This window comes from Excalfactoria chinensis, chromosome 3 (genome assembly GCF_039878825.1).
Source record: "Excalfactoria chinensis isolate bCotChi1 chromosome 3, bCotChi1.hap2, whole genome shotgun sequence".
Classification (NCBI taxonomy): domain Eukaryota; kingdom Metazoa; phylum Chordata; class Aves; order Galliformes; family Phasianidae; genus Excalfactoria; species Excalfactoria chinensis.
In genome coordinates this window covers 2,819,202-2,844,533 of record NC_092827.1, presented here as the reverse complement: position 1 = coordinate 2,844,533, position 25,332 = coordinate 2,819,202, and the positions used below count along the sequence as shown (strand labels likewise).

At 41.9% G+C, this 25,332-nt stretch overlaps 1 protein-coding gene across 1 annotated transcript in view; it reads left to right on the top strand.

Moving 5' to 3' along the window:
- The window catches only part of PKHD1 (PKHD1 ciliary IPT domain containing fibrocystin/polyductin), a 212,179-nt gene that overhangs the window by 143,586 nt on the left and 43,261 nt on the right, over window positions 1-25,332 (top strand). Inside the window, exons 53-58 of the mRNA XM_072332429.1 lie at window positions 92-179; window positions 2,455-2,609; window positions 3,515-3,667; window positions 4,030-4,908; window positions 5,743-5,905; window positions 8,151-8,311. Coding sequence (XP_072188530.1) covers window positions 92-179; window positions 2,455-2,609; window positions 3,515-3,667; window positions 4,030-4,908; window positions 5,743-5,905; window positions 8,151-8,311 — 1,599 coding nt within the window. The remainder of the gene's footprint in view (window positions 1-91; window positions 180-2,454; window positions 2,610-3,514; window positions 3,668-4,029; window positions 4,909-5,742; window positions 5,906-8,150; window positions 8,312-25,332) is intronic.

Here is a 25,332-nt window from a genome sequence, read left to right as displayed (position 1 = left end):
TTGTAACAGTCGTTTTAAAAGTTAATTATTGTTTCAGTATGTTTAGTTACTCAATATTCCCCTAAATTTTGCTCTCTTATTTTTTTTCCAGGCGTTTATGGGAAGGTGCGAATTTATAGCTCTTATCCTGGGAAGTCTTGGACACATCTTGGAGCTAGTGTTGCTCCTGGCAATGAAAGGTGATCTTTTGCCCAAACATGGCTCCAAATGAAGTGAAAGTTCCCATTTCTGTGGCTTATACTAATATTTCTCTTTTCCTTTGTGACAGACACTGTTTAAACTGTGTCTAGGTAGGAGAACAGTTATGAGTGCCTACTTGCAAGAAAATTATACAGTTTTTAGATTCAGCTCTAAAGAGGAACCATACTAAGATTTTTTCTTCCCTCTGTCCTTCCTTCCTTGCTTCTCTCTTTTCTTCCATCCTTCCCTCTGTCTTACCCTTCCTTCCTCTCTCCCCCTGTTTTTCTTTCTTTTTGGATGAAATCCTCAATGGCTGATATCACAGAATCACAGAATCGGAGGGGTTGGAAGGGACCTCCAGAGATCACTGAGTCCACCCTCTGTCTTGGTGATTAGGGTGTTCATTTTGACTTGAGATTTACCTGTGCATTTCACCTCTGAATTACGCAAAACTCAGAAATCAGTACTTCAGTAAGTGCTGTCTGTGAGTAAACATCATTTAAATGAATCATGACTTCTCCTGTTTGAGAAATCTTTTTTGCACATAAGTGAATTAGATCAGAGAATATAAGGATGCTTGTACAACCCAAGGTGCAAGGTATTTGGGATGTGACTCTTTCAGGAGTCGGATATAGTACTGATTTCTACCTTCTCTCTCCCATTGCTAAGCCTCCATAACTTATAGCTGGTGCAGCAGACGCAACTACATGGGCCTATTTCAGTATGAAGGCTTTGTCAAAACCACGTCTTAAGGCAGATTAAGTGGAGCTACCACAGCTGCTTGTTAGATACGTCTGCTGCCTGAAGTCCAAGCTTTTGACCTGAGCCAGGGAATGTGTTTGCATAAGGATCTCCCCTGTAAGCGCCTAGACCACTCACTGTTAGCTATGTAGCACGACCAAGTTCTTCTTGTTGACTTTCTTACATGGAATTTTTATCACCTTTTTCAATAACTCTTCCAGATGCTTAATTTTAATTATATGCTTTCTTTTGCTTACCGATTCCTCTTATTTTACTTCTTTGAATTACAAGAGTAAAGCGTTAAGTTTGGGTCCAGAAGTGATGCATTAGTAATGGAATGTATGACTGGGACTGGACTTAAGATACACAGAAACTGTCAAAAATCTCAAATATAGGCCAAAATTCTTGTTACTCTGCTTTGTTTTGCTTCCTCCTTGCCAGTGCAATTATCCTTTAACAGTACGTGGCTCTCTGTTACACCAGCACTTTCCTGCCATTTCAGAAGCTGTCCTCCAAGAACAAATGACAGGTGCTGAGAGTTGAAAGTACTCAACTTGAGCTCGCTCATCTTTGAAATAGACCCTCAGAACAGACACTAAACACTTTGCCACATGCTTTGCTAGGACTTTCATTTCTCCATACTTGTATCACATTTGACTGCAGGATGAGGTATTCTCTAAATTCTTCCCATGGGCATAACTCATCACCTGGCCAGCTTTAATTACCCTGTAGTAACACCCGTAGGTATTTATCAAATATATTTAATTTCAGATTGTGATCGATTCTGATTTCACAAAGTACTTTTATTTTTTCCATTCAAAAAAGAAATATGAGGTTTACATGTAGTTTTTAATACAATGGGAGGTCTTAAAGATTAAAAGAAAATGTAGGTGTCTGTGTGAAATGTTTAAAAAGGTATCTAAATTCCTATCTGAGTCAGTGTAGTTCTATATACTGGTGTCCATAGGGCTATTTGGATGCCAAGGGCAGGATTCACATACCTAAACATAGTTTCTGGACTTATCTGGGGCACTTTTAAAGTCATTTGTGATGCCTCTGAGTCTCTTCCATGGTTTTTGTCTTTGTTTTCAGGAATACTCCATGAGCAAGCCTTATTGTAACTGTAATCCTATTAGATATCTTGGGATATCTCAAATAGCAGTAGGTCTTCATGTTTAGACAATGAAATTCTCCTCTATGTGTCCAACACAGAGAGTACAGAGAGAGCTGAATTGCCTTTCACTTGTTACTGACTATACTGATTAAGTCTTAAGCAACAGTGATCTGACACATCCTTGATAAGAAACATAGTTGTGCCCTACAACTGTACATTGAAACAGGATACCTTGGTTATCAGTGGCAGGAATCGGGTAGTTCAGGATTAATTTAATCCCACTATTTTAAGACATCCATTTTTGGATGCAGAAGGACTATTTGTAGAGCATGCCCTGCAGATTCTTGCCAGTTTTTTAAAGAAACCTTTGAGCATAACTCATAAGGTAATGATATTGGTTTCATATCTTGGCATTACAGGATTCTGGTGGAGGATGAAGTGGACTGGAGGCCTGAGGGAGATATTGTGATCAGCTCCTCCTCCTATGAAGCCCACCAAGCTGAACTAGTTACACTTAAAGAAGTCAGTGGTCATAGTATTACTCTCCATGAACGCCTTCTCCACAGGCATATTGGTAGGAAACATATCTTTCTCTTTCAGAGTTTCCTTCTGAAGCATAGACCTTTTGTTTCAGTTCTCAACAAGATAAATTCTACTTTGCTGATGTATCTTTCTCTGCCTTTTTCAGCTGTTTTGATACTTCAAAATTGATGGTCCAAACTGTACAGAATAGCCGATTCTAGAAAGAATATCCACAAAAAGTCAAAAAGGGAACTGATGAAAGAATTAAGAGCTACATAATTACTGGGATTCACCTAGACAGAAGTACATGAGCAGTATCTCAAAGCAGATAAATACATACTGATCACTTAAAGCAGATGTATAAAACAGATAATGAATTTCACTTGAAAGTTGCCTGTTTCTATCCACTGTCCATAAAACCAGACTGAGTCAAGTCTGGAGATGCCAAGAGTCACCAGAGATGAATTCCAGGCCAGATACCTACATTGGCTCTCTCAGAATTCTCATTAAACAATACTTTTCTTTTTTAGAAGATACCTGCAACCAGATTCTGTAGGTAATTGCTATTTAATGCTGTCATTGGTCTAATTCTAATAGTAGTTCACACAGCGTATCTGTACTGAAAAACGTCTCTTGCCTGTAGAGCTTACAAAAATCAAAGTGTGAATCTGTTCATTGCTTTGGCATCTCTGTACTGCAGGGAAAAGATTTAGCACCTTTTTCTAAAAACAAAGTATGTTGGTAAAATATATGTGCATGGTGAATATCTGATGGGCAGGTGGCCTTTCAGTTTTAGTGTTGATGTGTGTAGATTGTGCTGGAGGAAAAACCCACCTGAATGTCAGTGCAGATTCTACAGAGATGCTGTACACGGTCCGCTAGGCTGGATGTCCCCTAAAGCACTGGTATATAGGTATGATAGACACTTAGCACATTTTGTCTCCTGAAACTCCCCAGGGCATCCCCATGACATAGAAGATGGTAGACGCATCCCTTTGTCTGCAGAAGTTGGACTCTTAACACGGAATGTACAGATCAAGTCTGATGTGCCTTGCACTGGGAGGATACTGGTGGGACGTTTTATGGATTCCAGTGGGAGAGAGTTTGAAGGTAGTAAAGATTCACCTACTATCATTGACCAGGCCAGTTCTTCCCAAGAAAGAACTCTATAGCACAAGATATATTCATTTGCATGTGCCTTGCAATTCTAGGCAGTCTGTGACTGTGAGATATGTATGAAATATGAGCATTAATATTTCATAATAATCTTGGAATATATTTAGACGGAGTGGTTCTGTGGTTGGTTGTTTTTTACTGTAAGTGTTTAAATGTTTTTGAGCAAATACCCTTTATTGGCAATACAGTGGCAAAGGTTACCTACTGTTATATGCCTGAGTGCTGTTTGAATGTGTGTCAACCAGGTCTCAGGTAGTTCTGGAAGCTTTTGTTTCATTGCAGTTCTCTCATTACAGGTGTCCTTCAACTCTTAAATATTGAATTTTTGAACTTTGGGCCTCCTCAGCTTTCCGCTATTGAATTCAGGAATATAACTCAACAGTCCTCAGTGGTGTCATCCAGCATTCATGGTAGCTGTGGAGCTGGCATTAAAGCAGTCATGAGCAATGGGATCTGGTTGCATGATAATATAGTGTTCAACACAGTCGGACCTGGGATTGATTTGGAAGGGAAAAACCACTCTCTCATCGGGAACCTTGTTATTCTGAGCAGGCAGCCAGACGGTTTATTAAACTGGGTTGCTGGCATCAAGGTGAACCTTGTCATTGGTGTCTCCCTTTATGGCAATGTTGTTGCAGGATCTGAGAGGATTGGATTTCATATTAGAGGCCAAGAGTGTTTGCTGGATGTTGATTATTGCAGTGAAAATGTGGCCCATTCAAATCTCCATGGTATTCATCTGTACAGGGGAGATGGATTTCAGACCTGCACTAGAATAGCAGGTTTTCTATCTTACAAGAATTATGACTATGGTATGATGTTCCACCTTGGAAGCAGCGTCATTATAGACAACGTGGTGCTGGTGGACAACACTGTAGGTCTCATGCCAGTAATACATTGTCTGTATGCCAAGCAGTGCTACACAGGGAAAAGACTCCTTGAACTTAGAAACTCTACCATTGTTGCAACAAGCTCAACTTTTGACTGCATCCAAGACAGGATTAAGCCTCAAGCAGCTGACCTAACTTCCAGGGATCGACCACCATACTACCCTCAAAGAGGCCGTGCTGGGATTTTATGGCCTAAATTTACCACTGTGGCCACACAGAGGCCAGATAGCCCATGGCACAGAATTGTCCGTTGTCCAAAAGTGCTAGGACTCATGAAGCTGAAAGGTTGGTCTTCCACTTCTATTGACAAGACTATTCTGTCCCTGTCTTGACTAATTACAAGGCTGGAGTTTTGGCCTTCCACACTTGTATAGAACATCATGATTATAACTGCCCAGAAACAGGCATGGCTTCTATTGTCATAAGGAATTATAATTTTTAAGGAGTGCAAAAGTAGGATGTATCAGTTAACTTTCACTTGTCTTTGGCTCTAGTTAAATTTCTGGCTTCCACAATAATATTGTGTAATAAAACCTAGCTGGCTGGCTGCTGTAGTGGAGTCTAAATACCTCATAGTTTTCCATGTCTTTATTCTTCATCGCTACCAAGTTTTGCAAGAAAATGTAGTATGCTCTTTTTACTGAAGAACACAGGAGGGCAAATAGACTTTCCAGGGTCTCAGAGAAAATGTGTGGCACAGAATGGATTTTGTAGTTACACAGTATTTCAACGCCAGAGCCAGGCATGTGTCACCAGACACCAATCATTTTATATTAACATGTGGCAAGTGGATAAACCATCCATGGCAGCTTGTCTTTAAACTGGTTCTGGCTGATTCCAGTACAATCAATTCATCAGTCTTACCTGTGTTTCTTTTTCACTTAATATTTGGTTCCATTTCCCACGAGCATGACTTGGTTTATGTTAACTTCAGATATAGCTGCAGCTATGGGATATTCGAAAGCCAGCTGAAGGTCTATGATACTGCAAGTCGTCTGATTTAAAAAGAATTTTCACTACAGTTTCACATAGAACACAGAGCAAAGCTCTTTTCTCCATACGACTTGCACTTTTCTGACTCCTTTTCCTTGCTTGGTCTTTTCTTTTAATCCCTGGCAGATGTTACATTTACTGGTTTTACAAAGAGCTGCCACAGCGAAGACAGGGATGTCTGCATCATGTCAGATTCTGATCATTTAGGCATCATGCCTCTTATCACGGCAGAGAGATCGAGGATGTTCCATGTCAATGAGAAGGATAAGTTCTACTTCCATGCAGCAAGGTAATATGCTTCATTTCTAAGCATCTTCTATCTTTTCTGCCAAAAAAAAGAAAAGGAAAAAAAAATGACCTACAGCAGTTTTAGGGCTACCCTCGCCTCTGTATCAGCTGCCTTTTTGGTGTTATTTTGATCAGAATTTAAGCTATTAATTTAGACTGGAAGTTTAGGTGCAGAGCAGTCCCATCTTTTGCCTGTCTCTGCTCCTTTAATCTTCCTGCCTGGCAAAAAACTCAACCCTCCCCCCCCCCCAAAAAAAAAAAAGAAAAAGAAAAAAACCCCAACGAAACAACAGTTCAGGGCAATATTTGAAGATCTGAGGTTCATATTCTGTCAAGGTGCTTCTCTGGGCCAGTCCTCTTGGATTTCTTCTGTTACTGGCATTTGTATAACAAAACAAGGTTCATAAATCCCGTTCCTTCAAGCTCTGTCCTGAACATCTCTTGAATTCTCAGCCTCGGGCTGCAGCAAATGTCAGGACCTTCAGCAAAAAACCCTGAGATAGGGGATGTCCTTTTGGCTGGGGAAGCGGAGCTTGATTTTTGCCTGCGAGATCACATCAGAAATGTTGATCAGTACCAGGCAGGCTGTGAGATGTCAAATGATTGCCAGAACTGCTCCTGCCCAGGGAGAATATCAGCTGTGTGTGGAGAAACACGGAGCGGGGAGGGAGAGAGCTTCATCTGTAACCTTAAGTCACTGGTGGTTGCAGCAGTTCAAACATACCACATCCAATGGAAACCACATGCCAAATTATTTATTACAACCGGTGAACACAATATAGAGGCTATGTCAGGAAAGCCTTGAAGTAGCAAAAATAATCCAGCGCGGACTCCGCTTGCCAGTCAAAAATAATTGGAGGTGTCCCACACTGCTATGTTTAGAGCCCCTCCAGCCTTCTGCCAGAATTTTTATTCTATTCTATATTTTTGCCTTGTGCTTTGGGCGTTAGTTTGCGTGTAGATTTCTGAGACCTGTCCAGCTTGTCAGCTCCCATTACGTTTCACTCTTGTATCCATCCCACAATATTATGCTATTAGTGAGCTGCTGAATACGCAGTCCACTGCAAGAGCTGGTGATTTTCTAACATGATGAATGCATGTGGATTACAGAATGCTTTCTTAGTGGCATGGTAAACCTCTGAGGGAGATTACATCTCTCAGTGCTCCTCATGCATTATCTGCATGCATTTATTTGATCTACCTTTGCAGCTGCTGAGCTTGATCCAGGCTGTGGCTGCATTGTTCAGCTTCAGCATCCTGAAGGGATATCTTGATGGATATCACCTGTCGTGGGGAAGGTGAGCATTGCCTTAGAGCAAGAGAGGAAATAGAAACATCAGGGAATATGGCAAAAGCATGGAGTACTTTCCTTGTCCCTCCGGTAGACCCAGCCAGCTGAAATGCTGGATCTTCTGAGAGATGCTGAAGAATTGAACTAGCTGTCAGGATCAGAAGAGCTGTCTTTGTTCTCCACTTCTTTCAGGTGGTGTGGATTGGAGGGGCTGGCCCATGTGATCATTTTTTCTTTCTTTGGATCATTATGTGTACCTGTTGGCTGCGCTCATAATGTCAATAAGTGTGTGTTTTTCCAACTCAAGATATTCTCTTTGTTCTCCAAGACTTATAAAATGTCCATATGACACTCTGAAGATATTTCCATGGACTTTGCTGGGTGCAGCTACTTGTGTATTATTACAGTTTTTGTAAGAGGTTCGATGTGGTCAATTGTCCGGCTCCTTTAAACTGGGTTAAACAGTAGTCAAAACACAGTTGAAAGCACTTGAGATCCTCAGCATGTGGTTCAGCTCACTAAACTTTAGGGAGCCAAAAATTAGGCATATAATCTGAGACACTCAATTTACTGTGTAGTCATTAGCGACCCTTGTCTAGAAAATAAGTCAATCTAACTGTCTTAGATACATATCTCAGGTGAGGTGAGTTCCTCTCCCAAAAACCTGTTCTTCCTCTGTCTGTAATGATATACAAAGAAATTACAATTTCCTCCTGAGAAAGTACTGATGGTAGAATGTTAATAAAGACGTTCCAAAATCAGATGTGATTTTCTGAGATATGTCATTTTTCATTTTCTTTATCTTCCAGGGAATACAAGTCCACCTAATAAATACCAAGACATTATATATATACATGTATATATATAGGTGCAGGAGTGTTTGCTGCCAGTATAAAGTTGTAGACATCAGTTCTTACTCTCTGCCCCATAATAACCCACCTCTTCTGCCTGCCAGTGCACAGACCTCTGAAGACACTGCATTCACTGAAGAGAGCTGCGAAGGCTCAAGAAAGGCCCTTGTCAAGGATTTGGATGGAAATCTCCTGGGCCTAGAACCACCTGTTTCTGTTTTCCCAAAGTCAGAATTTGAATGGACAAGGTTCTACTTGCGATCTGGTAAGTCCCTGCGCTGTCTGGAGTGGCTGTGCAAAGTCATGTGTGCACTTGACCTGTGTAACGTGTATGTGTCTAAGGCTTCACTGAGACCTACAACTGAGGTCTGTGTGCTTGTGGTCCCAGGCTGTGTGATGCATTTTTGGGATGGAAGTAGTGAATGATATTGGGTGAGTTTGGGAGATCTCATTGCACAGGTCTGTGCCCATCTGTGCTTCTCGACCTTCTTGTAGAATCATGGCACCTGGTCATGTTTATCCTCTGTAAAGTTGAATTTAAATTCATTTTAAGATGAAAGAACTTACCCGCCCTTTGCAGAGTCCTCTGAATGTGTTGAGTAAGACATGCTGTATAACTGCCATGGGAGTGCAAAATAATAACAGTAATTGGCACAGCAAGGATTTCCATCCGTGCCCCACTGTGGAGATAATCAAGCTGATAACCCAGTCCGGAAGTTTTAAGACTATCTCTTGTTTTTTGGGGCCCATTCTGCTTTGTAACCACTCTCTGAAAGTTCACACAGCAAGGCTCCGTTCTCATCCTGATTAAAACTCTGCTTTGTGATTCCAAATAAACTCTTTAATTACAATTAGTATTTCCTGCGCCTGCTGCTGACGGCGGCCATTTTGCTGAGCAGGCGCATCATTTGTGACTCCAGCGGTATGGGAGCCTGACGGAAGGGACTGTAATTAATCCCTTTTCCCATCCTACTCTAAAACTGATTAAACGCGAGAAGAACTTTAATCTTTAAACAAAATGTCTAATGTGTACCCAGGAAAGGCTTTTCCTCTAAGGATCCCGCTCTAACTGGCTGCTTAGGGGGCTGATTAATATGTTGTCTAGATATAAACACACCAATTTTTCTTTACCTTTCCTCCCCTGATTACTATTCACATGCAAGCATTAATATCCTAGCAGCATTTCCACTTAGCATCTGCATATTAAAGCACACATACTTTTGCATATGGCACCTGTACTTTATTTAGCTTTGCGAAGTTTTTAGTATACCCTGACACACAGTCATACAAATGCCAGGAATCCCCAGCATCTCAACTACACTGACAGCACAACCTGCACTCCACAGGGTTTATCTTCTTGTGTAATGGAGGCGACAGCATATGGTAAATGCTCCCTGCCTCCAAGGCTATTACAAAATTGCTATGTTTTCTTCTTGCTGCCCAAATACGAATGGGGATATTTTTCCCTCTTTTCTTTTGTGTTTAATTCCTCTGTATTTCTTATTCTGACCTGAGGTTCTTTTTATCTTGAGGATGACATGTGGAAAGACACAGCTTGATGCTGAGGTGAATTCATGGTCCAGCCCCTTCCCTTCCCTTCCCTTCCCTTCCCTTCCCTTCCCTTCCCTTCCCTTCCCTTCCCTTCCCTTCCCTTCCCTTCCCTTCCCTTCCCTTCCCTTCCCTTCCCTTCCCTTCCCTTCCCTTCCCTTCCCTTCCCTTCCCTTCCCTTCCCTTCCCTTCCCTTCCCTTCCCTTCCAACAGCTCTGTCTTTCCACATCCTTTTAATTGTATTCTCTCAATATTCCTGAATCCATATGATGTCTTCAGCTGAAGACACAACTATACAGAATATATATATCATTTATATATATGTGTCCATGTGTGTATATAGTAGGTTGAAGAAGGTCCATCTTACTTTTTGAATCCTGCCCACAGCAGTTGAGCATCATTGAGCTCTGTAATGTATATTTCATCATGTACCCACTCTTGTCTTCCCGAGTGTCTCATCTTTGGCCTGCTCTGTTGGTGTTTTGGGTCATGCAGCAGGCCTGTTTATTGTGACTCTCCAGCTCAGTGAAAGCTACTTTCTTTTTGCTCTTTTCTTTCTTTTAAATATCACACTGTAAAAGTTTAGAATAAAATGTTTTCCAACAAAAACCCTTGAAATGGTTTGTAAGGAACTTTCACAGTGTCATTTTTCAAATTACCCAAAACAATTTAATGAGTTTAACATGGATTTGCAATTATTTAAATCTCTTTGAGCTGCCCTCCTTGGATGACAAAATGTTTTTCTCCTAGAACTCATCTTTATACCAAACTTCTTACAAAAGAGCTCAGGGCCAGTCCTGGGGCACTATGTGGTACCAGGAAATACCTGACTCACAAGCTGTACAGCAGAATGAGCTATAAACATGAGTCTAGTGGAGCAGGGAAGGATAAATGAACACTTCATCTACTCAATTGGTTTCTGTGTCCAGGTAAAAAAACTCTGCAACAGGAAGGAAGGTTGATGGTACCATTGAACTGTAGTTCAATTTCTAACCATTTGCTGTCTGTCTGCAGTATTTTTATGGATTCTGGTATGAGACTTTGTGAGTTCCTCATGACAGAATAGCCCAACATTTCCCAGCAGCTTTGAAATTCACTGTCTCCCTATTGGTGGAAAGGTAGCTGAGGAGCAGAGGCTGGTAGCAGCTTCATCTGAGCCCGTGATCATAGCCTCAAGCATCCCTTCTGGTGAACTAAGGGAGATTGGCACAAGTTGGTGGGTTGATACATCCTTGCTGAGGCCTTTCTTCATACCAGTACAGGATGACTTGAGCTCCTGGTGAAGGCAAAGAGTCAAGGAAACACCTTGCTCGAGGACTTATCAATAAAGGTGTCATATGGGCGTATGAGGAGGAGAATGCAGAAAGGAAGTGGTCTGCAGTATCTAGACTTGTGGAACAGTTTTACATCCAAGTGAACCTGAAAGACTGCAGCTTGCCATGTGTGTCTTTAATCCCAGCTGATATTCATAGTTAGACATTAGTCTGTGAAGATTCATTATCTGGGGTTGGACCAGATGGCCTTTAAGGGTCCCTTCCAAGTCAAACAATTCTATGATTCTATTGTGTGATTCTACAATTCTAAATGTCAGGATAATCCAACACAAATGCAGATTAGAATCCCAGAAGGTGCTGGACTCCTCAGGATGGTGGGTTTTTTTGTGTTCACATTCCTGCACAAACCCCAATGTGAATCCATCCAGTTCTTATTCTCCTTTAGCAGGGCTAACAGTCATTGAATTAATGCATGTCCTTCCCAAGCCAACAGCCAAGGCTCTCAATCTAAAAGCACCCACCCTGCTTAGGCAGGTTGAAGAGTATGGTTGCATTAATGATAATCAGATGAGAAGATAAAATGTTTTAAGTATAGACATACAGCCCTAAGAAAATTCAAGTCAAGGGCTTGAGTCTTCTGCTAATTTTTACTATTTGAGTAATATTCACAAATAGTAGTTGAGGAGGGGGATTATTTTAGTACACAGGCTGCCAATGTAATTCAGGGATAAAGCTGTCTGAAACTGTTGTCTTGAATGAATATTTAATATTCCAAGGTGCGTGGCTGGCTATACCTGCTATGTGTAGGGAAGATTGAGGTTGGACATCAGGGTGAAGGCCTTCACAGAGAGACTGATGAGGTGCTGGAACATCTGCCCAGAGAGGCTGTGGATGCCCCGTCCATCCCTGGAGGTGTTCAAGGCCAGGTTGGATGGGGCCCTGGGCAGCCTGGGCTGGTATTAAATATGGAGGTTGGTGGTCCTGTCTTTAGCGTGGGGTTAAAGCTTCATGATCCTTGAGGTACTTTCCAACCCAACCATCCTATGATCCTATGATGATTTTTACTTAAATGTCCTAAAAATACATCCCTGGTGAAGAATTCAGTGGGTCTCAGTTGAGAAGGAAACTGAGAACAAAGTTGGGAGTTATTTTCAATGGCCTCGGGAAAACAAACTTTAAAGTAAGCAAGATGGGGATAGGTTACTTTTGTATCTTTACAAGCTCTGGCAAGACAAAATACTCCTCTGTCTTCACAGCTAACTCACTCTGTGTAGTGTAATTAAATCTTAATTAATTTTTGATACATTATGGAAGAACAGACCAGAGCTGGAGATCTGGAAAGAGCAAACTAGGCCAGCACTGGGACCTATGAGGCCATGTTACATTTCCATTTTGAAATACTATAAATTACTTTCCCTTAAGCTCGTCTGTATCACAGGCTCTAATAAGTCTTTAATAAGTTCTAATAAGTTATAATAAGCTCTAATAAGTTTCTCTTTTCAGAGGTGTCACTTCATTAACTCTGAAGTTAGGATGAGATGAACGACACCATTCATTGCCCATGTGTTCAGTAGTGAGATCAATATAGAGTAAATATATATGTGTGTACTAATGCGTATACGTGCAAAAATGCATAAACCTATCAAACATTATCTTCTTGTTTCCTTAGTGGATGTTAAATGCCTCTCTCATGAAGAATCCAAAATGCATTGGGTGAATTTGTCCATCTTGCACGTTGATAGCAGGAAATCAGTGACAGCTGATAGTCTCTGACTACAATTGCAACCAAGAATTCCTCTGCTTCTCCTTAGCATTAATCTCTGAGGATAAAACATGAGCTTTGCCATTTTCAAAGCAATTTAGAGGAATGACACCATTATTAGAGATTTTGAATTCTTGGAGAGCCCGTTCATTTTCCTGCACACTAAAAAATAGCATTGTACCCTTAAATACCACATCACCTTCATTTAGGAATCTGGTTATAGATTTGATATCAACCTCTCTACCTTTCTGTACAGAAATGTTGCATACAAACTGTGCATAAGCATTTTTATCACTGACACGATGAGGCTAGTGCTTCAGGGTGTTTTATCCTAGGATGTGATGTATAAACCATTGGTTGTCCATGAAAGCTGAGTAACTGATGCACACATCACCCACAGATTAATTTAGGAGCCTGTCAGTTAAGGTTGACAAGAATCATTAGGCATCTGGAAAACAGAACCCATAAGGAATGGTTGAAAGAGTTGAGTGGCTCAATTGAGAGAAGAAGAGATGAATGAGACATTTAAGAACTGCCTTCAAATATATGGGAGCGTGCTGCAGAGGCGAGAGGAATAAATTGCTCTCCTAATCTATGGCATCAGAAGTAATGGGCTGAAATTTCAGCAAAGATAATTTTAGATGCTTGGAGGAAATGTCATTAAAAAGCAAAAATCTGGCGTAACTTCCTTGAATGAGCTGTGGAATCCCTGTCAGTGGAGGTTATACAAACATCTTTAGGTGATACAAGGAGAGCTCCTCCCTTCCTCCGGAGGAAGGATGCATCAGATAACTCTAGAAGGTCTATATTCAGGAATTATGGTTTAAAACTCAAGGAGGGAAGATTGAGGTTGGACATCAGGGGGAAGTTCTTTACTATGAGGGTGAGGTGCTGGAACAGCTGCCCAGAGAGGCTGTGGATGCCCCGTCCATCCCTGGAGGTGTTCAAGGCCAGGTTGGATGGGGCCCTGGGCAGCCTGGGCTGGTATTAAATATGGAGGTTGGTGGCCCTGCAAGTGGCAGGGGGGTTGGAGCTTCGTGATCCTTGAGGGCCCTTCCAACCCAACCCAACCTGTGATTCTATGATGCTCAGTGGTCTGCATGAACCTTTGCTGTCCGACAGTGATTTATTGGTCTAAAGACCAAGGTGGTGTTGTGGGAAGATCTGGTAATTAGAACTTTCTAAATACTGCTGATGAACATTCAGAGTGACTACTTAGGGATGTAATTAGTGCAGAGAGATTCTGTCTGAACCCACGTGCTTGGTTCCTCTCAGCCAAGCTGCCTTTTCTTGTGGAATAATAAGGGGTCTGAAATATATAAGTGTGGAGGTTAGTTCCATGGAAAATAGTATACTAGGATGGAGGAGTGTTCAAAACATCTCTATCTCTGAGGCTCCTCTCAAAGCTCAGGCACTCCAGCATTATGGACTCATAGAGTTGGAAGGACCCCTCAAGGATACCAGGGACAGAGCTGGGGGCAGCTGCCTACGCCATACAGCCTTTCTAGGCTTGATGGCTGCTAGCTTTCAGGAGGCCACATGCCTGTGTTTATGCAATTAAGAGAGAAATGTGAGTCGCATCCTGCAAGTACAACTAGTGACTTTCCCTTAGATCTCAGAGGCGTATCTCTAATCCAGCCAAACTGCTGAGTGTTAGCTTGCAGAGCTTTACAGGGGAAGCAATGCATTTTGCAACAATTAATTTTGCAGAGGAAGCAGCCTGTTTAAAGACGCCTGCAGCACTCACTAAAATATGTGTTGTTTTTCAAGGCCACCAGACACACAGTTGGCTAGGTTGGCTAATAAACAAAACAGCAATGCAAAAACCCAGCCTCGTGGGGTTTGCAGGGAGAAAGGATGAGAAATAAAATGAATAATGCTTACCTGCTAGGGGTGGGTGAAGACTATAATTGTTTAGCCCCCAGCAGATCCCTGCAAGGGTTAAAAATGACAAAGATATTAGTTGGTGACTGCTAAAATTGTTGGTTTGAAGCTCTGGGCAAAACACAGACTGTTATTTACCGGACTTGGTCGATTTACTTCTTAATGCAATAATGACCTGTGAAATGAAACGTGAGCTAGACAATTGTTCCTCATTGTTTCCAGTAAAACATCCTTTCATACCCCATTAAACCACCATTAATTCCATAGGAAAGAGAAGCAGGCACAAACACCAAGAGATCTCTCTCTCTTTTCCTCTTTTCCCTTCTTCCTGAGCCTAATCAAGGCCTGTGGATAACAAAACAGCTTTCTTATCAATTTGAGAAGGCATCGGGCAGGCCACAGCGGAGACGTATTTAAAGAACACCACAGATATTTTCTAGTTTGACACCCAGTGGATCACCAGCTCCAGTTTTGGAGAAGAACACACTGGCTAAGAATGGCAAACGCACTGATGTCAGTACATCCTGTTTTTTTTCTCTTTTTATACTGTATATCATAGAATCACAAGGTTGGAAAGGACCTACAAGATCATCTAGTCCAACCATCCTCCCTTTACCATACCTACAGAAAACCACTAAACCATATCTCCTAGCTCCCTATCCAGAAGCCATACTGTCTTCCATTAAGCATGAGATCTGTGTCATCATGCAGTGTATTTGTGTTTGTGTGTGTGTGTGTGCACCTTTTCACCCTCTTTAACTTTTAACCCACTTTCAACTTCAATCAAAAGCAGGTATGGATAAGACTAAAGAAGGGAAATCTGCACATTTGTACACGTGGGCATCCAGGCACAACTCTGTAATCAAATACAGAACCCGCTTTGCATGAAACTGGTTTCTTTAACTCGTCTCTGCTGTAGCATACAATGTAGACAGACTGAGGGAGCTGGGTTTGTTCACTCTGGAGAAGAGAAGGCTGTGGGGGGATCTAATTGCAGCCTTCCAGTACCTACAGGGAGCCTATAAACAGGAGGGGACTCAACTCTTCTTAAGGGCAAATAACAGCAGGGGGGAAATGGTTTAAAGTTGAAGGAGAGAAGGTTTAGGTTGGATGTCAGGGGAAAGTTCTTTACTATGAGGGTGAGGTGCTGGAACAGCTGCCCAGAGAGGCTGTGGATGCCCCGTCCATCCCTGAAGGTGTTCAAGGCCAGGTTGGATGGGGCCCTGGGCAGCCTGGGCGGGTATTAAATGAGGAGGTTGGTGGCCCTGCAAGTGGCAGGGGGTTGGAGCTTCAGGATCCTTGAGGTCCCTTCCAACCCAACGGTTCTATGATTATATGATTCTGACATACTCTTGAGTGACTGCCATCAAATGGCAATATAAAAAGAGAACATATGAAATGGTCAGGTATCATTTCCACCAAAACAATTTTGGTTTTCCTCTTCTTTCTCTCCTTTTTTTTTCCAGAGAGAGGAGTCTATGACTGAATCTTCAGTCAAAATCCAGTTTTAGTTGTGCTCTCCCCCGACTCTCTTGTTTTTTTTGTAGTTCTTTTTTTTGTATTCGATTGTAATACAGAATGCAACTTCCCAAGTAAGTTTTCACTCAGCATTTCTCAGTGTGAACAGCACAGTGCAGTTGTGTTTCAAGTCCCCTTCAACTATATTTACATAAATCCGGTTGACCCCTGACCTTGTTTGGACTTATAAAATTGGGATTATGATATTTTCCTTTCGTGAACGAGATGTGACCAAACTGAAGATATTTTGGACGGTGAGGAATTATTTGATTTATGATCCCGTTAGCAGGAAATGCGGCAAGATTTTCATAGCAAGTAATTCCAGTTTCCAAGTGCCTGTATCTTCTGGTGTGTCTATTCTGTTCCCATCTTGATCTTTTCTATGCTTTACTCTGGAGAAAATGCCCACTGAGGTTAGTGGAGAATTAGTGGTGCTTTCAGGATTGAGTAACTGGGTGCTAAGTCTGCTCCTTACTCCTTTAAAGGATGGGATCCTGTGTGTAACCTGCAGGCCTCACTTGGGTGGAATGTTGTGCTACAGATGGTTGTTGTTACGTAGAGTCATAGAATGGCCTGGGTTGAAATGGACCACAATGACCATCCAGTTCCAACCCCCTGCTACGTGCAGGGTCGCCAACCAGCAGCCCAGGCTGCCCAGAGCCACATCCAGCCTGGCCTTGAATGCCTGCAGGGATGGGGCATCCACAGCCTCCTTGGGCAACCTGTTCCAGTGTGTCACCACCCTCTGGGGGAAAAACTTCCTCCTAAGATCCAACCTAAACCTCTCCATCTCACTTTAAAACCATTTCCCCTTGTCCTACTACTAACCACTGTGTGCTTCTAAAATGCAGGAATGAGATGTAGGGGCAGAAGTGAGGCAGCTCTAATTATGCCTAGGATCCAACACAAGGAAGTTACCTGCTGGAGTGAAGTTAAGTCTTCATATCAACTGTTGTGGTAAACAAGGACCATCATCCTGAACTTCTTTCCTTTTCTTCCCTTCCATCTGACCCATTCAAGACTCCCAGCCATTTCTGCCTCCACAGAACAGGACCCCTTATCTTCTGCTGTCTCACAGAAACCCCAAACTCCTCCTGTCTCCAGTCCAAAGCTCTGTGGTAACTTATTTCATCCTTTCTGCTGCATTTTTTTCCACACTGTCCATAAATCAGGATATAATAATAAATTAATACCAAACTTCTTATTCCACAGCCCTCCCAGCTATCCACCAAACTCTCTCCTTCCTGCCTCAGAGCATCACCTGAAGCCCTGATCCTGGTATGCAATCAGTTCCTTGGCAGGCTCTGCCTACCTTCGGGGAGGTTACAGTGGCTCACTGAATCACTGGCTTTTATCCAAGCATACCACTCAATCTCTTGCAAACCAGTTTGACAGTGTTGTAACCTGTTTCAGTCTCACCCCTGTTTTTTGGTTGCTTTTATTTTTTGCATTTTATTCTGATTTTATTTTATTTTTTGTTCTATTTATATATATATATATCTTAATACTGCATCCTTTTATTTGCTACACTTGATGCCTTTCTCTTCCCATGCTAGATTTATGCCTGGGGCCAGATTTTGACTGTAAGTTTGATCAGAAATAGTTCAGCTGCAAAAGGAAGGAAAGAAAACCCAAAAAAACACCATAAAATGAAGCTCTTTTTAGTGTGTGTTAGAAAGCAAATCTTTAAACTCTCGAACCTATGGGGTTGCAGTAAAGGCTTGAAGGTCATCAGGGAAACAACTCTGAGGTCAGTGAAATGCATTCTATCAGCAGTGCCTGTGAAAAAGTCTGTTCAGGGCTATCTGTGAAAATAACATTACAGTCTCTGTTGCATTTTTTGAAGCACAGACATCAATGCTTTGCTCTCTCCAGCCTTCTCCAAAATACTTGAGTATTTGGAGCTTTAAATCCCACGCTGTAATTTCCTTGCATTGCATCTGCTAATCAATGAAGGAATTCTGGGCATTTTGTAACACTTGATGCTGCCCATGGCACTGCATCCCTGGGAAATACGTGTTATGCCCCACCTGTATAAAATGGGTTAGATTACAAGATTACACAGACATCTCTTCTGGAACAGAGGAGAGGTCTTAAATGTTAACCATCAACAAGTAGGCCATCCACTGGGGACACACTGGTTGGGTCTTCATGGACCAGCCTGTTCTGCAGAGCGCATGCCACGTTTTCCCCTGTAAAGCACTAAGGCATTTTTTATTCATTGCCTATTCATTTCTCACTGATGGTGTATGGAATTCAGCCTTGGCTGCGGAAAAATCGATCCTTGTGGAAGGGTTTGAGAACAGTTCTGAAAAGAGATGGAGAATAAGAAGTGCAAAGTCCCTTGTTGCTCACATGAAGAGCAATAGCCTGGGAAAGTAAATTCCTTTATTCCATTCCCCTGCAACTCTTCTAGGTATCAAAGAGAATCATGACTGCATGGTTGTGTGTATAAACACACACACACAGTCGCTGTCCTCGCAACGCTGCTTGGAAGCATTTCATCATTCTTTTTTTTTCCCCTCTTATCTTCCAAATATTAGCATTTAATGAAATACACATTTACTTCATTTATTTTGAACCTACTCCAAGGCCAGCAAATACCAGAACCTCGAATGTTATGACAGGATAGATTCTTTATTGGTTTGTTTTCTTTTCATTCTTTCTGTTTGCGCTGTGATTTTATTTTATTTTATTTTTTAAAGATTATAGACCCTTATGTTCTAACTCAAGGATCCTGGCTTCCAACTGAGGTAGACAAATATATCCCCCCAAATATGTCCCTGTGACCTATCCAATGCAGACAGCTGTGCAGCAAACAGGAAATTGAGGAAGTCAGGTTCATCTGAGACACAGGATTTCCTTCGTGGATGTTTCAGATAAAACATCTTTAATTTCTCAAGTGCCGTGAAGGAACCAAGAGTAAAGCAGGGAGGCTGTTGCTTCATGCCTAGAAGACGGTGATGTGAAAGTACAACTGAATGACACTTTCTCTCCCGGGCATCGTTGCAGCTTGGCCATGTTGACATAACCTCTTCCAAAGTCTTCTGCTGACGCTGGCCCAGTCTGGGAGGATGTGAGCCAGCCCTGAACCAGAAGATGTGTCACATAGCCACGGAAGGGCAGAATTGCCTAGGTTGGGCACATCTCCATGCTAATGTGCTTACACAGCTTGCGCTTCAAAAAGGACATAGTTTTATGGACTGAATTCGGAACAGAACGAACTCGGGTCTATTTGTAAAGGGCAGTGAAAGTGTCTTCCTAATTCGAAACATGCCGTGTTAGGGGTTTTATTGTGGGCAGACTCATATCATGGTAGCCAGCAGGTTCAACCACCTGCATGTCAGCAGTGATGCAATGAGAGTGAGAGTGACAGGGAAGTGTGGACTGGTGCTACAGAACAGTGCAGCAGGTGTGACTTCATTGCTGAACTCTGCTAAAACCTTCTGTGACAGAAAAAAACCCCACATTTGATTATCCTGGGAAATAAGGTTACTCCTTTTTCTCCTCTGATTGCTTTGTCATGGCCCTTGACATTCCAGTGTTGGGGATGACAGATGTGTCAATGTATCATCTGCTGTGATCTGATTCCAAACTCGTTTTGGTCTCCTATGAAACGCTGGAGAAAATTACACACTGGGAACAGTGTCCATATGGCATTACTAAAGCAGGCAGACACACTTAGACGTTTGCCTGCTTGACCTTAGCTTGCCTTGCTCCCCTGTTTGTGCTGCGAGGTTGTGGCACAGTCTTGCACTATGGGATCACAGTAACGCTGTGCAGTCCAAAATGAGATTGGTCTGGAGATGGCTCAGTGCTTTGTAGTACCACATGTTCGTATGCAAGAGCTCTGCCTTAACTCCTGGAGAAACTGGAACATGTGGGATGAATAAGGACCAGGGCAGAAGAAAGGAAGATCTCGCAGCACTGATGGTTTCTTAAACCCATCTGAATAACAGAGCGGCTCTATACAAATCTTTTAAATGAAAGCATTTCCCCATGACCTTGTTTGTGTCCCCGTAGCATTTTACCTCTTGTTCATGTCCCCGTAGTGTTTTATTTCATGTCTGGATCCAGCCATGCCTGAGCACAGTGCTGGAGAATGCTTGTTGTCAGGGTTCAGAGTTGCTCTGGGATAAGCACTAATGGTTTGTGGGTGATCACAAGCTGGTGCGTGAGTTGACATTCAGGCACTATTTGCTTTAGAATCATAGAATCACCAACACTGGAATAGACCTCCAAGGTCACCCAATCCAATCATCCACCTACCACCAATATTTCCACACTAAACCATGTCCCTTAGTACCGCATTCAGATGTTTCTTGAACACCTCCAAGGACAGTGATTCCAGCACCTCCCTCAGCAGCCTGTTGTCAAGCACTTGTCATTGATACAGTGAGTACCTTGGGGTGATCAGAGCGTGTGATGTGACTGTTAACATAGCTATTAATTAAAAGAATTAGTTGAAAAGAACACGTGAATGTATTTTTACAGATCTAGATCAGTGTTTTGGGAAAACACTCAATTCACTGACACGGTATTTCAGAAACTGAAAAATAATCATTTGCATCTTAGGTAATTACATTAAATGTTCAGTCTAAGATCATACCAGGAACGTAGGTATTAACTCACCATTAAAAATGTTAGATGTACTTCTATTTGTGTTTAAATGTATGTGATCGTAGAGTCATCCTACATTCCTAAGTTGAAGATAGACACGTGATGACCCCTCTGTAAGGGGTGGTCATGGGCCTGAGTCGGATATTGGCACCACTTGGGATTTCTGTGTCTTTGTGGTTCATTTGTTTGTTTGTTTTGAAGTTGCATTTGCTGCTCTTTTTTACAGTTCTGGTTAGCTGCAAACTAATCTCAGTTTCGAGAGGCCTTGTTTTCTGGTTGCCTGGATAAGGCAAGTTGAATTAAAAGTTTGGCATAGATCTTACTTGAGAGATCGACAGAGCATTCAGCTTTTGTGTTGGACAAACTAATTGGCCAAAGTTTAAAACCATCAGTTATGCAATAAAACTGTATGCAGTTAATTAAAGGAAGCTGATTATTTTCAGTCCAGCTCTGTTCCTGAAATGTCCTCCTACTCACTAATAAATTCTGTTCCTCCGGTGGTTCCTCTGAAATTAATAAACACTTTGCAAGACTAGAGTGAGTTTGCCTCATTGTTTTCTTCCCCTGCTCACTAGGATGCAACAGGTCCTGGACTGAAAATTAAGTTATGTCCCTCTATGATCCATAGTGCAAGTACCCTTTTTCTTCCCCTGGTGAGGCTGATAGGAGATTGGAGGTGTTCAAGGAACGATTGGATGCTGTGTTGGAGACATGGTTTAGTGGGAGCTATTGATAATAGGTGAACGGTTGGACTGGATGATCTTTTAGGTCTTTTCCAACCTTGGTGATTCTATGATTCTATGAGACTGCAGCATTAGCTGATCAGAGGCACCAGTCTGATTCGTGGTTGTATCAAAAATAAATGAGTACGAAAGAAGTAGGTGGTTCTGATCCATTGCACGTTCAGTTGCAAAAGCTACTCAGTAAAAGTAATTTCCCCAAAGCTGGAGAGAACCCTTGGCTATTCTGGCTCCTCTCATTCTGATTTGCTACAAATTGTGACCAATTACTTAAACTTTCTGTCTGCTTCCAACTCTGACGAGTGGCCACAACAAACACATACCTCATGTTAGAGCAGGGCCAGGCTGTAATGTCTCCAATCTCTGTCCATTAAGAGTTGGGCACAACTGCTTTTTTTACCATTTCTGGAGAGTTAAGCAATAGAGCAACAGCAGGACCTGTCAGGAGTGGGAATGTGTCCAGAATAAGAGCGAAGCTCAATGGAAGTCAATGACCAGACATTACTAAAATTATCCCTTGTACTCAGAAAGCCTGAGGCTGTCTGGGTACAGATCTGACTTGGTAAGCAGGAAAGAATCCAACACTGGTCGGGGCTCATGGGCTGCCCCTTTGTGTAGGTCCTGTGCTGCCCACCACATTATTGTGGGAACAGCACACCAGTCCTACAAACTAGCTTGAAAATCAGGGTCTGGGTTTATTGTATTCCTGATGTCTTGCTGAAGGGAGTGGTTGCTTTGGGAAGAATATTCATAACACAGCATTTAAAGGCTGACTCTGTTCTCACAGCCACTTCCAAACCAGCCATTCAGGAACAGTCTGACCTCCAACTAGATCCAATTCCTGTTGGCTGTTGGCTGACGTATCTTGTCTTGTCCCCTCTTTTAGCCACTCTAACCTCTAGCAACAAAACATCTCAAAACTTAATTCTGTCATTGACAACTTCTGGGCATAGATTAGGAATTATTTATAGCAAACAATGGCCCCCACGTGATGAAAGACTCAACGAGTCACTCTTGTTCTCTAACACCCCGACGGAACAATTTGGGGCTGTTTGCAAAGGTCTTTTTCAACTTCTGTTTCTGGAGAAAGAAAAGGCTGTGAGGCCTGGTTCAGTAGAAGGCAGTATACAAGCAACTTGTTTACATTGACTGATTTTACTTGTAGATAATGTTTCCCAAAGAAGCCCTTTGTAGCTAATAACTCTTCATTGCAACCCTGAAGGGCTCACAAGTTACGGTGGATTATGGAGGAGGGTGGGTGGGAAAAGTCAATAATAATACCAATAAAAAAGTCATCTTTCTGATCAAAGCAGAAAATGCTTGAATAAAGATTATATTAAAAAAAGAAAAATGTAGAGGTCTAGTTAAAACCTTTGGGTTACTGTCCAGTTATGTGGATTTTCCCTCTAGTGCTTATTCTGGCATTCATTAAACCCTGATAAGTTACATAGAAACACTTGAAAGAATGATTGGAAATGCTATGTGTGAATAATAGAATGGCTTAAAGGGAAATGGAAATTCTTAAAGGGAAATGCATGCTGACATGGAAAGTGAACTTGTGTAATTTTCTCATTGTCCGGTGTTATTCTCTTTATTCCTCTTTTTTTTGTCTTTGTGGGTGTTGAATTTGTATGCTTTTATTTTCACAGTTTGGGGGCCCCTAGGAAATAATATTGCCTTTCTCTTAACTCCAGTGGGAGGCAGATGTGTTGAAGGTCCTTCAGAAAGCAAGCTTTCTTTATTCAGGTGCCTTTCTTTGAGAGGGTTCGACCAAGGTTAGGAGAAAAAATGCCAAACAAGCAAAAAGAAAAAGAGAAAAACCAACCCAAAAGCCTTAACCTTAAAGCAACCCAGACCCCTCCTCAAAGTTGTCCATTGTCCAACATGGAGACACGGGTCTTGTTGGCTGCTTTGTGTCTTCAGCACAGCACAGCCTGTTCACTGGGACTCAGTGCCAAGCAAAATGGAGCTGCTTTGTGATCCTCTAGAAAATGGAGTCGGGGGGGAGCGAAGTCTCTAGAAGTGAAGTCTTAGATCTTCTAGTGAAAGGGGGCACGACCGTTGAGTGATGGAAGATGCATCCAAATCTTAAATAACTTTGCTTAAAGCTGAACACCAGGCACCTAGTTCTATCTACCGCTCTAGAAATCTCAGTCTCTGATTTGGAGTGCCCTATTAACAGGTTGGCTGTTTCCTTTCCAACAGTCTTGGTACAGGAAGGGGCATAACCCTAACTTGCCCACAGGAATGATGAAGGAATGCTTTATGTTGCAAGAATCAATGCAGCCAGCCCCTTTGTGAGGCCTTTTTGCTTGAATAAGAGTTTATTATTTCCTGCTTTCTCAGTGTTTCTTTTGAAACAGCCAAAGTATAGTGCACAGAATGTCAAGCATTAGAAGGTTAAATCAGAATTAACTTGCTGCCATAAGAACATGTCACATTCCTTTTCTTTGCTCTTCATGTTACAGAAATAATGTATTAGCACTGCAGAGTTTTGGGCAGAGGGGAACAAAGCTGATCCTGCGGTTGGGTTATGAAGTTAAGCTCTAAAAGCCCTCATCCAAACTGTGGGATAATGAGCTGTGTGAGGCTTTTCTCAGGTCCAGTGCTGATAACTTTGGCATGTCTTTCCTTCCCCACATTACCCAGCGGAATATGAGATGAGCTTCTTTCTTTGAATTTTCTTTTCAGCTGTGCAGTCATAAAAGGCTGTAATACAGTGGATGAAACTCTGCACCTCTGAACTCAGTGTCTGTGCTGATACCACTCTCTGAAAGTGTGCAGTGATTTAGGTCTTTGCTCCCAGATCCATAAACAGCAGTGCAGAAATACCTGCAGCCACTCCAGGTGTGCCTCGTCATGCATTGGGCTGGTTATCATACCCACTGATGGTCAAGCTTTCAGGCAGGCTGAGGCTCAAAGTATCACATTTACACTGCAAGTTGTTTTTCCAGGAGCCTCTAATTGCCAAGATATTGTTGCTGTGGGCTGTGGGTCAGATCCTGAGGGATGCTTTGTGGTGAAGGCAGGAGCAGCCCTACGGAGTATCCAGAATGTCATGCTTAGGGTTGAACATTCTTTGTTGTACAAGCACAGATTCAAGTCCTATGTGGAAGATTCATCCTGCCTAACTGAAATCATTCATCTCCCCTTAAAATTGTTGTTCAGTTCAGAACATTGTCTCTTGGAAGATTCTGATTACTCTCAATGGAAGGAGCCAAATTCTGACTTAGATGCTCACATCTAAACATTGAAACATGTAAGTTAGGTGAGAAAAAACAGACCAGGTTTTCTTTCGGATATGAAAATGGAGGCTGTTTCCCATTTGGTTCACAGAAATAATCTCTAAACTGATTTTCTATGAGTTGGTTGATGAAGATACAGCAGTGCAAAACCATGGCCTTCTGGGGGTGGCAATAGAGGCTAAGGTTGACACTCATCCCTTTCTCATTGAAATTTCCTGGTAGCAGATAACTGTAACTGAAGTCTCAGCCAGATCCACTATATCAGGGACCTCTGATATGGATAATTCAGCAGTGCTTCTTATTTTTGCCTCAGTTATTGTGTCCTTCATGTTTGACGTTCACTGTCAATGCCAAGAGTTGTTTAGCTTTAGTTTTGTTTGTTTTTTTTCAATCTTCTAAGATAAAACTTCAGGGTTTTTTTTTCCATTTACCTAAATAAATGTTCGTCTATTTTCATTTCACTTGAAAACTTGGTTTTTCCTTTTTTTTAACGTTTATGGGAACTTCTTTGTTTTTTCCCTTCCTTTTAGTGGAAGGCGATAATAAAAGGAATGCGAGGTCAGCAGACCTACAGATAGTATTTGAAATTTGAAAACAAAACAACACAAAACAAAAAAGACCAACAAACTCAACAGGTTCTTAAATATTTACTGTGTTAAAGATCTGGAAATGGAACGTGAATGTGACATTTCTAA